Here is a 15,552-nt window from a genome sequence, read left to right on the forward strand (position 1 = left end):
TTTTTCTGTCTCACTTAAGTGACCTAAGACGCTCCTTACACCAAAATGTGGCACTATTCAGGTTAGAGTGTGTTTGTCTGCACATACAAACTTATACTAGTGTTTATATCCGTTGCATGAATGTCTGTCAAAAAATGACTTTGCATACGAGGAACTCAAGATAGTGTGTTTTTCCTCTGGGTCTTATTTGCATCTCTATTTCTTTCAGAACAACGAAAGAAGTACTCAAACTCGAATGTCATCATGCAAGAGACATCGCAGTACCATGTGCAGGTGAGCGAGAGCTAAACTCTTTTAATTCTGCTTCTTCTCCCCAAGCTTGTTGGTTAGCTAAACCTCACCACCGAGAGTTAGGTTTAATATTTAACATGACTCAACTGATGTCTTGATATCGTAATAAAGCAATCAGGTCACTTGATCAGATTTGTCATGGCAGTGTTAACCTCCATCTGAGCTGTTGTCAACCGAGATAACGCAATCTGAAATCTGCATTATACAATGGCTAGTTCTGATCCTGGAATTTGATTGGTCGAAATGCACTGATGCCTTTGTATGCACCTGCAACCTGAAAAAGCCTCAGCAGAACAAGTGCTTAATTTCCGCAAACGCTAATAAAATCTCACCTTAGTCCAGGTCTGACTCGAGACCTTCTGTTGAACTTTGTTCTGATCTTGATGTATTATTTTCCTTGGTCTATTTTTCCTCACTTTCACCCTTCACTCATTGGCCATATTGTCTCTCTTATCTCGTTTTCCCGCTCTCATATATGCATATTGTTGATAAAACGTCCACGCCAGCAGCAGTGATATCAGGTCTTGAATGTTTAAACACTCATGTTATATGAGAAGCATCATGATCTGAGTTTCGGCTCTTAAGGCTTCTTTTCTTTTCTTTTCTTTTCTTTTCTTTTTTACCAGATTCACAGTATTTCTTTCTACAAAACTCAAATAGACGTTTTTTTTTAAATTCATTCTATTTTTTCTTTATTAATTAATAAAAAAATTTTTCTAAGATTATTACAAAATTGGCCAAAGGAGCAAAAGGATCTTAGAAGGTCTTTAAAGTGGTGTTCATGATAAGATTTTTTTTTTATCTGAAGAAAATGTCTGTGTAGAGGAACTCACCGCCAAGATGCTGATGTTTTTTTAGGTTGCTAGGGTGCTTGAGTGGTTTGAGGTCATTGCTAGGGGGTTGCTAGGGTGATTGAGTGGTTTTAGGCCACTGCTAGGGTTGCTAGGGTGATTGAGTGGTTTTAGGCTGCTGCAAGGGGGTTACTAGGGTTATTGAGTGGTTTTAGGCCACTGCTAGGAGGTTGCTAGGGTGACTGAGTGGTTTTAGGCCACTGTTAGGGGGTTGCTAGGGTAATTGAGTGGTTGTTTGCCAATTATAGGTGGTTGCTAGGGTGTTTGAGTGGTTTGAGGTCATTGATAGCTGGTTGCTAGGGTGTTTGAGTGGCTTTAGGCCACTGCTAGGGGGTTGCTAGGGTGATTGAGTGGTTTTATGCCAATTATAGGTGGTTGCTAGGGTGTTTGAGTGGTTTAGGTAATTGATAGCTGGATGCTAGGGTGTTTGAGTGATTTGAAGTCATTGATAGCTGGTTCCTAAGGTGTGTGAGTGGCTTTAGGCCACTGCTAGGGGGTTGCTAGGGTGATTGAGTGGTTTTATGCCAATTATAGGTGCTTGCTAGGCTGTTTGAGTGGTTTAGGTCATTGATAGCTGGTTGCTAGGGTGTTTGAGTGTTTTGAGGTCATTGATATCTGGTTGCTAGGGTGTTTGAGTGTTTTGAGGTCATTGATAGCTGGTTGCTAGGGTGTTTGAGTGGCTTTAGGCCACTGCTAGGGGGTTGCTAGGGTGATTGAGTGGTTTTATGCCAATTATAGGTGGTTGCTAGGGTGTTTGAGTGGTTTAGGTCATCAATAGCTGGATGCTAGTGTGTTTGAGTGGTTTAAGGTCATTGATAGCTGGTTGCTAGGGTGTTTGAGTGGCTTTAGGCCACTGCTAGGGGGTTGGGTTTAAGGGATTGATAGCTAGTTCATAGGTTTAAAAGAAGTTTTCAGGCCATTGCTGGGGGTTGTTAGGGTTCTTGAGTGGTTTTAGGCCACTGCTAGGGGGTTGCTAAGGATTTTGAGTGGTTTAGGTCATTGATAGCTAGTTGCTTGGGTGTTTGAGTGGCTTTAGGCTAGAGGTCGACCAATTCATTGGTTTTGCCGATATATCGGTACCGATAGTTGATTGCTGGAACTATTGTTATCGGCAAAAATCCACACCGATAGTTTTTCCAGGCTGCGTCCGTTGCTGGATCGGCTGAGAAGTTTGCGCAGTCATTACACAGTATGAGAGCGCTGAGAAGAGAGTGCTGGCATTATACAGAGCGAGAGCGGCCTCTATAGAACAAATTAAAACTATCACTGGCTGAGTTGTTTACGTTAACACGAGGCTACGCACAGCACAGATCACACATTATATGGAGAGCGCTGACACTTCAGATGCGCATTTAAAACACAGACAAGCGAAACGGTAGGAATACAGAACACTAAAGTACATATTGCCGTGTCATTAATAAAGTAATTAATTTGTGACTAAATGCTGCATTAGCAGAGAAAGAACAGAAGTATGTTTGCTGTTGAGTCTGAGAGGAATAACATTAGTAGTGGCTATCTCAAGCTATTAAAACAATGTGACAAAAACACATGCAAACCTGACCCAAATGTTTTATGTCGCAATTGTTACCGTCTATTTGCATTAGTTTATATCCAGCTGGTAACTTTTATGCATTCATTAGCTGGCGAGGTTAAATATTTAAAGCTAGTGACGTGATTGCTTTCTCAACATTGATATGTTCATGCAGCTGACAGAAACATAAACAAATCAGAAACATATTCGATTTCAGTTATTGTTTTTATCACTACAATACATATTGTTATTTTGATTAGATAATCATCAAGTGTTGTAAAATAGAAGCAAATAAAGAGACTATACATGTAATATAAGTCTACATTTATGTAATTTTAATGCTCTGGCCTTTGCAGATATTTAAATATGGCCATCTTCTTAAAGCATGATTCATATGAAATGGTAACACTTTACAATAAGATTACACTTTTAGCATTAACTAAGGTTAATGAATGTTGTAGAAGTATTATTCATTGTTAGTTTGTTAATTTCAACATTTACTAATACATTTTAAATTGAGTTTTAATTTTAATTTTATCAGTTATTACCTAAGTTAATGTACTATGAACTAACATGAATGATCAAGGTACAATTGTATTGCTCAAATATTATCACATGCAGTAAAAACGTATATTGCATAATGCATATAGTTCATGACTTGCGAAGAAAGTGTTACCTATGAAATTTACATAGGTTATGTTTCTAGGTTATAGCTAAAGAAACACACATTTGACCGGTAACATTTTAATGTTAAAGTTCGTTCTGTAGAACTTCTAATTTTAATATATTCATATTTATATATTTATTTCATTTAGCACATTTCAGTTCAGCACTGTTTTACTTGGAGTGTTATGTTTGTTTTTAATCCCAATATCCATTAAAAAAAATATCGGTTGAATAATCGGTTATCGGCATGTACGGTCAAACCTAAATATCGGTATCGGTAAAATCCACTATCAGTCGACCTCTACTTTAGACCACTGCTAGGGGGTTGATAGTGTGTTTGAGGGATTTTAGGTCATTGATAGCTGGTTGGTAGGGTGTTGGGTTTAAGGGATTGATAGCTAGTTAGGTTTATAAGTTAGGTCAATAGGTTTAAAAGGTGTTTTTAGGCCGCGTCTGGGGGTTGTTAGGGTTCTTGGTAGTTCTAGGTGGTTGCTAGGGTGAATTAGTGTATGAGTGTTTTTTTCTCTCTCAGAAAACCATCTATGTTCTGACACTTTAAAAACCCAGAAATCAAATAATTGATCCTGACGGACCTACAATGAAACATTGAAAACACTGACCTACCCTCTCTTTAACAGATTATATTCGTGCAAATATCTCAAAGCAAGCAAATATACATTAAACTTCCCTTTGTGTAGGTTGTTGGTTGAAATACGTCCTGTTAAAGTCATATGTGTCAATAAACATGTTTGTGGTTGGATGGTCGGGCTAATCCACGGCAGCCATGCTGAGATCTCCTTCTCTTATATAACTGGTGACAAGACTTAATCCGCTAATGAATCATGCATGAAGCTTTGAATAATTTGTTCTTTTTGATGGGTAGGGATAGTAGTGGTATTGTGACATGTAAACTAACACACACACACACACACACACACACACACACACACACACACACACACACACACACACACACTCACACTCACACACACACAGAGGTGTGGTTAAAGTGCTGAAGTGTATATATAAATATTATAAGGTGTGTGCTAACATTGCTCACTCTATTAAAATAACAATTCAAGATGCTGACACAGAGCAACGCCCAATGACAATATGTAGGTATGTTGTAGACAATCAGGACATTCATCTGGTTATCTACTACCGAAAATAAATAATAAGATCTCTTTAATATTTCAGTTTAATATCTCCTAAACTACAATGGAATTAAATGGAGAGCAGGTCAAATTTGTTTAGTTTTTGTAGTTTGCACAGGGAAAAAACACAAGAAATACAGTTTATAAACCCAATCCAAATCACATATATGTGTGTTTTGAAATCTAAATGGTCAGAACAAATTTCAAATAGTTTTTTGCATTATTTGGGATGCAAAACATATTTAAAAGTGTGCCTGAATGGTGCCTTTAATTGTCCAATTGCACACATTTTTGCTCTTTCTATCTTATAGTTATGTGGCATTTAATGTATGGAGAATTTTGGATAAATTAACATTTTGCACATTTTATACAACATTTATAGGCATGAATGTTTAAAAAAAAGAAGAAAAAGTTTGCTTATATTCCCCTGGGTGGCTCGCCAAAATTTTCTTTTGTCTCTCAATTCTTGTATGAGAATGCAAAATAGTCCATTATCCAGATCAGATGTAATGAATCAAATCGCATTTGTTTGAATTGCATCATTCTAGCAATTACCTTAAACACTTGTCTATGTGTATGTTTGCAGCATCTCTCTACGTTCATCATGGATAAAACCGAGTCCATCACTACGGTAGACGATGCTATTAAGAAGCTTAAACTGCTGGACTCCAAAGACAAAATCTGGACTCAGGAAATGCTGCTACAGGTGACGGACAAATCCATCAAACTCCTGGACTGCGAGACCAAGGTGAGCGTGAGCTTTCCCTGTGTGTTTACAAGGGTAGGAATTGGCACAATAACTTTCGTAAAGTCAATTTAAAATTTAACTGAACTTAATCCATGTTCCTGGTTTTATTGTTAAAGTTTTATCGGTGTGTGCTATTCTAAAGAAAATATTTTTTTTAGGGGTTCAAGCATGAAATGCTGAAACCCTATTGTAATTGTAAGGATTTGTAAAACAGGCCATCCAAATTTTATGGATATCGGACCATAGGTGGCGCTATAACTGTTAAAAAGATTTAAAACCATATATTTCCTATGGTAAATTGCCTGTATTGGCTGTAAATGGTCTTTTCCATCTAGTATGTCAGTGGTTACATGCTTGCTAAATAAAACTTAATAATTTTTGATGCTATTGTGCTTAAACCCCTAAAAAATGCTGCTTGCAGCTTTAATTGTCTTTGTAATCTTTTGTTATGCATTGTCTGCTGACGTAATTATTAGCCAATTATTGACTACACATGACAATAAAGCAGACTATTAGGTAATGTACTGTACCAATGTTAACAAGCAGCCTTTTCACATTCCAGTCAATTCTGGTCCATTTTGTCTCAGTCAAGATCGTGTATGATAAGTTTATGCCAATTTAAAACCATTTGCACCTTGATGCTCAATAAAAAGTTAAACACACACTTGAGATCATGGAAATGAGAAACGATTAAAGCATGTTCCACACCTGTCGACCAAGCGTAATCCGATCTGATCTGGAATAACTGGATAGGGAGCGTTTCATCCGTGTGAATCATGTGGAATGAGTCTTATTGTGATGTCATTGTTCCAGTAATATGTGACTGCTTCAATACGTGCCAACATTCCCAGATCTTTGACCTCATTAATGATTATAATCATTGTTTTTTGTATCAAAGGTCGTCAGCTTTATTTTTTATTTTAATTTAAGTTTATTTAATTGTTGGAAGTTGCAATAAATTAAAATTAAATTAAATAACATTTTTGAGAAACATTAACATTTCCACAGTAAATGTATTTATTTTTTATGAATATTTAAGAATCAGGTTTATGTACTTCATGTGTTTATGTACTATATTTATCTATTGTACATTTAGCATCTTGGTTTACTTTTACTTTTAATATACATGTATGCTCTCTTTTTCTTTTTTTCTTTTTTTCCCTTTTTTTTGTGATGTCAGCAACTATTTTTGATGGTATTATGATATGTTGATAATTTAACATGTTATGTGTGTTTGTTATGTACGCATCTATAGTGGAAACAAATTTCCTCTCGAGGACAAATCTATCTATCTATCTATCTATCTATCTATCTATCTATCTATCTATCTATCTATCTATCTATCTATCTATCTATCTATCTATCTATCTATCTATCTATCTATCTATCTATCTATCTATCTATCTATCTATCTATCTATCTATCTATCTATCTATCTAATTCTCCTGATGTCTCGTTTCTCGTTCTTTTTCTCAGGAAGAGCTTGAAAACTTTCCTCTGGCCACAGTCCATCACTGTCAGACGCTGTTGAACCAGACGAGGTACCCCTCCGTCCTTCTGCTTATCTGTCAGGACAATGAACAACACAAACCAGACATTCACTTCTTCTACTGCGACGAAGTGGAGGTGAGACACAAACACAAACTTGTGTATATACTTCCAAAACAAAAAAAGTATCATGATAAGTTAAAATGCATGACATTTCATGCATGTTATATATCAGGTTGAATCATTTGCTGTTATTATTCTGCAGACACTTGTTGTATCTCCAAGGTGTAAAGATATAATGATAAACACTATCGAGAGCTGCTTTCACTTAAACCATGCGTGTGTGTTTGTGTTTTAGGCCGAGATGGTGCATGCTGACATTGATAGCGCTCTGGGAGACAACTCACGCGGCAAGAAGAATCGACCGCAGACGCTAAAGTGAGACCCAGACCTTTTAGACACTACTGGAGTGGTTTTTAAATAACTTATTACTAGTCAGATTGACTGACACCAAGTTTCACAACACTTCTACCTGCTGAGCAGACTGACTGTTCGTCTATTGATGACACTGAGAAGTCCTAAAAACACATCACAGGATCGACAGATAGTAAAGACACATTTACCCTGAGGTTGCTGTGATCTTGTGTGTAATAGTTCTTCGTTTATTTAAGGATGCTACAGTATCAGCTCTGAGCTTTGGTTACATGCAGACTTGTGTTTTGGAAGCTGTGTGATTTTCTTCCCGAAAAACTGGTTGCAGTGTCATCAGAGAAAGAAGACAGTACAGATATTCACACACACACACACACACACACACACACACACACACACACACACACACACACACACACACACACACACACACATTAGCTCCGTTGCAAATCCCAGTGAGCTGCCTTGCTGTCTACTTAGGCAGCTTAACTGAAATGCAACCTCAAGTGCACAGGAGATGTGACTTGCAATTGATTTCAGTAGTTTGTTAGAGTTAGCATTTTGCTAAGCTAACTAAGCAGTAGGCCTAAGCATAAAAATACACAAATATTGAGTAAAATAGTGGGTTAAGCAATTTTGATTCCTTACAGTATTGGATGATTTATATTTATAATCAGCATTGACTGCATTCTCCGCCATCTGAGCGCGTCACAATGCATTAAGGGATTGTATTCACAAATTAAGCTTATAGTTTGGCCAAAATTAGCTATCTTTAAAGGTAGTTTAATGCCATTTCCAGGTGGTTGCTAGGATGTTTTAGGGTGGTTTAGGACACTTCAGGGTGATTTCTGGGGTGTTTGAGTGGTTTTAGAGTATTTCCAGTAGTTTGCTAGTCAGGTTTCAATTAGTGTAAACAACTTTGTTTATATTTGTTATCTTTATTTATAATCATCATTGCTAGCATTCTTATGGGATTGTATTTGCAAATTATACAGGCTGAGAAGGCAAAGTTTATCATTTAGTCAAAATGAGCTATTGCTAGAAGGTTTAAGAGTGATTTTACGGCACTTCTAGGTGTTTGCTGGAGTGTTTGAGTGGTTTTAGGACATTTCTAGGTGGTTGATAGTCAGTTTTTAATTAGAGTAAACAATTTTGATACTTTTCAGTATTGAATCAATCGTATTAATTAACTCTTTCACTGCCAGCGCTTAAAATTTTTTTTTGCCAGCCACCGCCAGCATTTTTGATTGTCTTTACAAAATTTTCATGGCCCTCAAAATATCTAGTTGTATGAATAATTGAATATGCAAAATATCAAAAGAAAGAACAGAGCCTTGGCTTAAAAAGAAAAAAAATGTTTATTCTAGCTTCATGCATTCTTTTTTATCAACACTTGAATGTGGGTAAGTTTCGTAAAAAAAGCGACATTTTGAGCAAAAAGCTGAGAAAATTCAATGTTATAATTAAAGATTACATCCAGATGGAATTCAGAACGATGGTCAAAACACAGATGGATTAGATCGAGTTCATCAACAACCCTAAAGGTTCAGATCCTGGGTCGACATTTCATTCAGTAACATTAGGCAGTTTTGATATACATGCCATTATTTTACATATGCTAACATATCGTTTGTTTCTGCTTCTTCTTCGACTGTGTTTTGATGAGGAGATTCAGTACTCTTTCAGAAGATGCATAATAGCGCCCCCTACCGTATAACAGTGAAAACAAAGCAAACCGCAAATTTTCGCCAATGCAGTTGTCTCATAAATTATGGAAATTCTGTCACTGGCAGGGAAATAGTGAATAATCATAATATCCCACATTGTACACCATCTGAGCTCATCACAATCACCAAGGCATTGTCTTTGCAAATTATACATGCTGGGAAAACAAAGTTTATAATTGGGCCAAAATGAGCTATCTTTAAAGCTTGCTGGCAACCGTTTGAAACAACCCTTACATCAGGACTTGCTAAAATGTTGCCTATGTAGGCTGTTCAGTGGGAACACATTTCTCTCTTTCTCTCCCTTCTATCAGGTTGAACCAAGAAAAGATGAAACGCCAACGGGAGACCATCATCCCGCCCTCTGAGACTAGAAGTCCTGGCCCTGGGGTCAAAGGTCGAGTAGCAGCTACGGACATGAAAGGTGCCACAGACGCAATACGCTTGTATGCTTACAGTTACAGTCAATGCATTAATGCTAAACACTCTGTGTGTTTGTCTCAGATGAACTGTCGATGCAGGATCCCGATTCCAATATGAAACTGGCCCAGCGGATCGAGAAGGACGTGGTGAGTGCCGGTGTCACTGCGTAACACTGGATATCTGCGCACACACACATCTAAAACACACTCAACCATTGAGTGTATCAGATTAGTGGTTACATCAGACCAGACGTAACGCTGTAATTCAGGCTGTGTATTTTCACTCTGTGTGTCATTCAGCAAATCCTGAATTGCGCTCTAGATGACATTGAGATCTTCGTGGCGCGTCTTCATAAAGCGGCAGAGGCTTTCTCACAACTCAACCAGCGCAACAGGAGCAAGAAAAGCAAAAAGAGAGGACCGGCAGGTATATATGCAATACAATATATTTACTCCAAATACTAAAATAAAGTTAGTTAATTCATGCTTAGGAAAACAAATGTGTAAATACATTCATGTGCTTTGCTAAGCATTATTCTCATGTTACTTGTGTGTGTGTGTGTGTGTGTGTGTGTGTGTGTGTGTGTGTGTTTCAGAGGGAATGCTGACTCTACGAGCCAAGCCTCCATCAGAAGGAGAGTTTATCGACTGTCTTCAGAAGCTGAAACTCTCTTTCAATCTGCTGGTGGGTTTCGCTTGTCTCTGTTTCTAAATGAAAAGCATGCTCTTAAAAACACATGCACTCTGTTTTAACTTATGCAAAACCCTTGGTTTGGTCTTTCTGTGGTTTAATGTGAAAGTCATCTGGAATATTTGCACTCAAATTGTATATGTGCTTTAACTTTTTACAGCATGCAGACAGAAACAAGAGCAAATTTCTGTGCAAACCGTTTGTAAAAATAAATTGTAAACTGTTTCATTCAGTTCTAGTGACAATTTAAAAAAAAAAAAAAAAAAAAATTGTTTTATGAATGAAATGCACATATATTCTGCTCAGTCAGTGTCATGAAAGAGGCCAATAATGTGTGTGTGAACCCTGTTGACGGTCTGTGTGTGCCCTCTACAGGCCAAACTGAAGAAGCACATTCAGAACCCCAGCGCTTCAGAGCTCGTGCACTTCCTGTTTGGACCTTTGGAAATGGTGAGGAACTGAACACAAAATGTTTTCCTAGCTATCGAAATGAAAACATAACAAAAACTTCTGTTGGTTTTATTAAAAAAATGCATGCTTATGTTTACTACAGAATAAATTAAAAGCTTAATGCTAATACTGCACCTAAAAAAAACCTTTGCATTTAAATAAATGAATGAATGAATAAGTACATACTGTACATACATACATAAAATGAAACTTTATATATAATTTTTTACTTTGAAGACACCCTAGAATTCATGTTTGGGCAGATTAAGCTCACATTATTTATTTATTTATTTTATTTGTACTAAAGTATTAAGTACTCACCAGTAAAACTACAATAATAAACAACAACAATAATAAAATGAACAATATGAGCATCCTGCTTGGTACAATAATAAAATTCAAATATGCATAATTGTTAAAGGCTCATCTATTTTACTATAAGTGTCTGTAATGTGTTTTTTCCTGTGTGAGTTCAGATACTGCAGAACAGTGGCAGTCCTGAGCTGCCGCGTGGGGTCATCTCTCCTCACCTGTCGCGGGACACAGTGGACTTCCTGAGAGGACACCTGACTCCCAAAGAGATGACCATCTTTGAGCTGCTGGGAGACGGTTGGACGAGGCCCAGGTGATGATTCAACCAACAACTGTAGATGTGTTACAGGAGTGTGTGTCAGTGGTAAACTGATATATCCAGCTGATACATCAGCCAATGTTTGTTCATTTTGAGATTATCAGTATCAGATTATGGTAATTCACCCTCGTGGGAATCCTAAAATCAGCTTTTGAATGGACAAATAAAAAATAGGATTGTTTAGTTTTTTGTGCTACTATTATGTTTTTTTTGGATACCGCCTTTCATGTAGTGTGTAATACAGTGGTTTGTGAATGTAAAAGGTCTGCAAAGTGCAGATACATGGAGTTATTGTCTCCCAAAAGAAAGAATTGATTCTGAACTTCCCGAATGAGTCGTCCTGAGTTGAAATTCAGATATGGTAATGGCCGTTTGGTTTCTGACATGCACTGTAAGCTGTCGACCATTCACAACAGACTGGGCCATCTGACCAATCAGAGCAGAGTAGGCCAATAACAACAGACTGAGCCATTTGACCAATCAGAGTAGAGTAGACCAATCACAACAGACTGGGCCATCTGACCAATCAGAGTAGAGTAGACCAGTCACAACAGACTGGGTCATCTGACCAATCAGAGCAGAGTAGGCCAATAACAACAGACTGAGCCATTTGACCAATCAGAGCAGAGTAGACCAGTCACAACAGACTGGGTCATCTGACCAATCAGAGCAGAGTAGACCAGTCACAACAGACTGGGCCATCTGACCAATCAGAGCAGAGTAGACCAGTCACAACAGACTGGGCCATCTGACCAATCAGAGCAGAGTAGACCAATCACAACAGACTGAGCCTGGGCCATCTGACCAATAAGAGCAGAGTAGACCAATCACAACAGACTGGGCCATCTGACCAATCAGAGCAGAGTAGACCAATCTCCAACAGACTGGGCCTGGGCCATCTGACCAATCAGAGCAGAGTAGACCAATCACAACAGACTGGGCCATCTGACCAATCAGAGCAGAGTAGACCAATCACAACAGACTCTGAGTCATCTGACCAATCAGAGCAGAGTAGACCAATCACAACAGACTCTGAGTCATCTGACCAATCAGAGTAGGCCTTTAGAAAGGAGTTTAAAGAGGCTGAATCCTTTATCAAAGCGTTTCAGACACTGTGAGAAAAGCAGTATATTATGTATATTATGTACAATGTATATTATGAGAAAAGGGTTTTTTTTTTTTACCTTGAATGGATGTAAACCTATTGTAGGAGACTCCAAAACAAAATTAGGAACCTTTAAAATAGCATAATAGGGGCACTTTAATGGCAAACATTATAACATATCTTGTATGTTATTTTATTTGTTAATAATAAATAAAATAAATGTAATGAAAATTATTGTATCTAGATTAGCATCAGTCAACCATTAGTCTTATATGTTGCCTTATTCTGGGTGTGTCTTTGTGTATCTCAGAGCTGATTGGCCGAAAGATCAGTGCGCTCCTCTGTATGTCCCAAAGTTTCGGAACGGCTGGGAGCCGCCGGTGGATCTGTTTCGCACGTCCCCGTGGGAGACGGAGAGCGCTGGTGTCCCGAAGTCTCCAGTGCACTCAGAGTACAGGGCAAAAGAGGTGAGAGACAGATGAATCGATTTATGATTTATGAAGCTGTTTACACACCCAAATCGCGTACTTGTGCTCTATTCTATGCCATGCACCTTAAGTTCCCGATGATGCACTTATTTAACCGAAAAAACGAAGTGTGGAACGGTGGACACTTCAAGTGTCGCAACTTTTATTATGTAGCGTAATTAAATTACGTATGAAGTTCATACACTACACGGTTGAGTACATAGTGCATTAAGTACATAGTGTATAAGTGCATAGTGTATAGTGTGTCATACGGACACAGCTTGAGTCTTTTCTGTGTGTAAATCTCTTCTCCGTGTTAAATGGATTCCATCTTTTCCCTCTTTTCCATGTCAGTTCTTTGGATCACAGTCGTCGCTCTCTTCAAACGGGTGAGTTAGTTGTCAAGATTTCTATATCTCAGTAACTTTGAGATTTTGAGTAAATTAGAATTAAATTAAATTATGTGAATTCTGTCCTTCAAACTAAAATGACAAGCTATTGAGTAACAAGTGAGCAAAATAAAACCACTCTGACATACATTCAGACAAGAGTCAACTATCTAAAAGGTGTTCAGTGTTTTCTGTAAATGTCAAGTTAGGACAAGTTGACACGTTTTATTGTCATTTTATACAATTTATCAATTGCAATTGGGCCAAAACAATGTAGATATTCCACAAATCCGCCGTTTTTTTACCCTTTAAAGTGAGCTGAAAATCCATTAAATGGCATATAAGAACTGATAAGAATGTAAAATGTGTACCTTGAAATGCAATGTAAGTCGCTTTGGATAAAATGTAATGTAAAATGTAAATGTAAATATATAATCCATAATGACCATAAATTGTGGATAATTTCTTTTCATTTACTTTTCACTACTTAGTTTTAGATAGTAGTTCAAACAAAGGGAAACAAATCCTTGTCAATAAACAGCAGATTCTTATTGTGACAACTTGCCCCTTTTAGTGTTACACATGTTTTTGACATTTGATCCATGTGAAGATTTTTCTGACCAGCTTGTTGCCCTCACATTTTGTTCAGGTCTTTCTCGACGTCTCCTCCTTCTCGGAAATATGCAAAGATCCGCTACCACTTCGTGGCACGAAATGCCAACGAGCTGTCAGTGCTGCAGGACGAAATTCTGGAGGTATAAAGATCACAAATGACATCTCATTAACATCTCAGTAACATCTCAAAGATTAAACAGAGCTCTAATTGAGTTTTGCTCAAGTCTCCTGCTCCTCAGGCCCTGTTTACAGCTGGTATGAAGAAGCGTTTTGGTCGATTGGATCACACGTGGATGACACTAAATACAGGTGTAAACAGGGTCTAAAACGTTTTAAACTTGTCCACTTTCAGACACTTCCAGAGGGAGTTGAAAACACATTCGACTGGATTGCTTTCGTAGTGTAAACGCTCATGTGGTCGAATGTGTTCAAACAGCCACTAAAGACCGTCTTCTCTCCGTCTACTGATCTAATGAGTAACATTATGGGAAGAGCTCGAGCCAGACGGGATTTAAACTTTATCGGCTGAAGACCCAAGTTTGGTTTAAAGATGAAAAATGTACCAAGCACAATGTTCTCTCTCCATTCCTGATTTCTAACACACACTCACAGCGTTCGGCTGGTCTTGTGTCTGTCAGAGCAGAAACTAAAGATGATGTTCTCCATGTGTTTTTCCGTCTGTCATGTTCATATGTAAATTACACAAGCTTATTTTGTCCATTATATCGAAAATCTAAAAAACTCAAACATTTACCCGCTCATAGACCCTCCCCTTGAAGAAATCAGGACAGAAGAGGTTGAAAGTGGACAAAAGAGACGGATTAAAACACCAGGTGTAAACGGGAATGTGTCTCCCTCGTCTACTTGTGATCCGAACGACCAAAACACATCTTAATGCCAGATGTAAACAGGGCCTTAATGTTTCTCCTGAGAAAAAGACTCACATGTGTCTCCTCTAGAGTTTCATAAGAGATATCAAGATTGTGCTCAGATTTGCCAACATACCAATCAAAAGCCAGAGATTTCAATATGATGAAAGATTTTATAGCTTTATTCTCTTACTGTTTGACAAAAAAGTCAAAAAATTTGTGTTGGTTTGTATAATGAAAGAACTGATGTTTGTTTTAAGGTGTTGGAGGATGACAAGCAGTGGTGGAAGTTGAGGAACAGAAGCGGTCAGGCGGGATACGTGCCCTATAATATCCTGGATGTGGTCAAACTCGAGGACCCTCAAGTCATGAGTGACCCGCCCTACAGTCCAGTAACACCTTACAATCCGGTAAACAAACCAGCCGAACTTAATCAGATTTAAATGAACGTTAAATGCCCTTAAGCCGGGGACACACTTAAAGGGATAGTTCACCCAAAAACGAAAATTCTGTCATAATTTACTCACCCTCAAGTTGTTCCAAACATGTATGAATTTCTTTCTTCTGTTGAATACAAAAGAAGATATTTTAAAGAATATCAGTAACCAGACAGTTGATGGACTCCCATAGAATGAAAAAAAAATATATATATATTATGGAAGTCAATGGGGACCAAAAACCATTTGGTTACTGATATTCTTTAAATATCTTTTTTTGTGTTCAACAGAAGAAAGAAATTCATACAGGTTTGGAACAACATGAGCGTGAGTTTTTCTTTTTTGGGTGAACTATCCCTTTAACGACTATAAGGCCGATTATGAATGTAATTTGATACTTACGACTGATCATGCCCAAACGCGGCGAGTCAGAGACAGTTGCGTCCAGTCAAAGTTTAAAAGATTAGTTCACTTTCAAAAAAAAAATTGCTGATAATTTACTCACACCGATGTCATCCAAGATGTCATTACATGTCTTTCTTTCTTCAGTCGAAAAGAAATTAAGGTTTTGAGGAAAACTTTCCAGGATTT

The 15,552-nt window shown here is 37.8% G+C and overlaps 1 protein-coding gene across 1 annotated transcript in view; it reads left to right on the forward strand.

Annotated features, from left to right (window-relative positions):
* eps8l2 (EPS8 signaling adaptor L2) overlaps positions 1-15,552 on the forward strand; it is a 19,972-nt gene continuing 4,420 nt past the window's right edge. The window contains exons 1-15 of the mRNA XM_081355949.1: positions 1-61; positions 209-273; positions 5,080-5,241; positions 6,718-6,867; positions 7,088-7,167; positions 9,200-9,309; positions 9,390-9,454; positions 9,608-9,734; positions 9,904-9,992; positions 10,374-10,448; positions 10,925-11,073; positions 12,495-12,651; positions 13,006-13,040; positions 13,690-13,795; positions 14,785-14,934. Of these exons, the coding sequence (XP_081212075.1) occupies positions 46-61; positions 209-273; positions 5,080-5,241; positions 6,718-6,867; positions 7,088-7,167; positions 9,200-9,309; positions 9,390-9,454; positions 9,608-9,734; positions 9,904-9,992; positions 10,374-10,448; positions 10,925-11,073; positions 12,495-12,651; positions 13,006-13,040; positions 13,690-13,795; positions 14,785-14,934 (1,536 nt within the window). The 5' untranslated portion in view covers positions 1-45. The remainder of the gene's footprint in view (positions 62-208; positions 274-5,079; positions 5,242-6,717; positions 6,868-7,087; positions 7,168-9,199; positions 9,310-9,389; positions 9,455-9,607; positions 9,735-9,903; positions 9,993-10,373; positions 10,449-10,924; positions 11,074-12,494; positions 12,652-13,005; positions 13,041-13,689; positions 13,796-14,784; positions 14,935-15,552) is intronic.

This window comes from Scardinius erythrophthalmus, assembly GCF_964197995.2.
Source record: "Scardinius erythrophthalmus genome assembly, chromosome: 24".
In the NCBI taxonomy this organism is placed as follows: Eukaryota; Metazoa; Chordata; class Actinopteri; order Cypriniformes; family Leuciscidae; genus Scardinius; species Scardinius erythrophthalmus.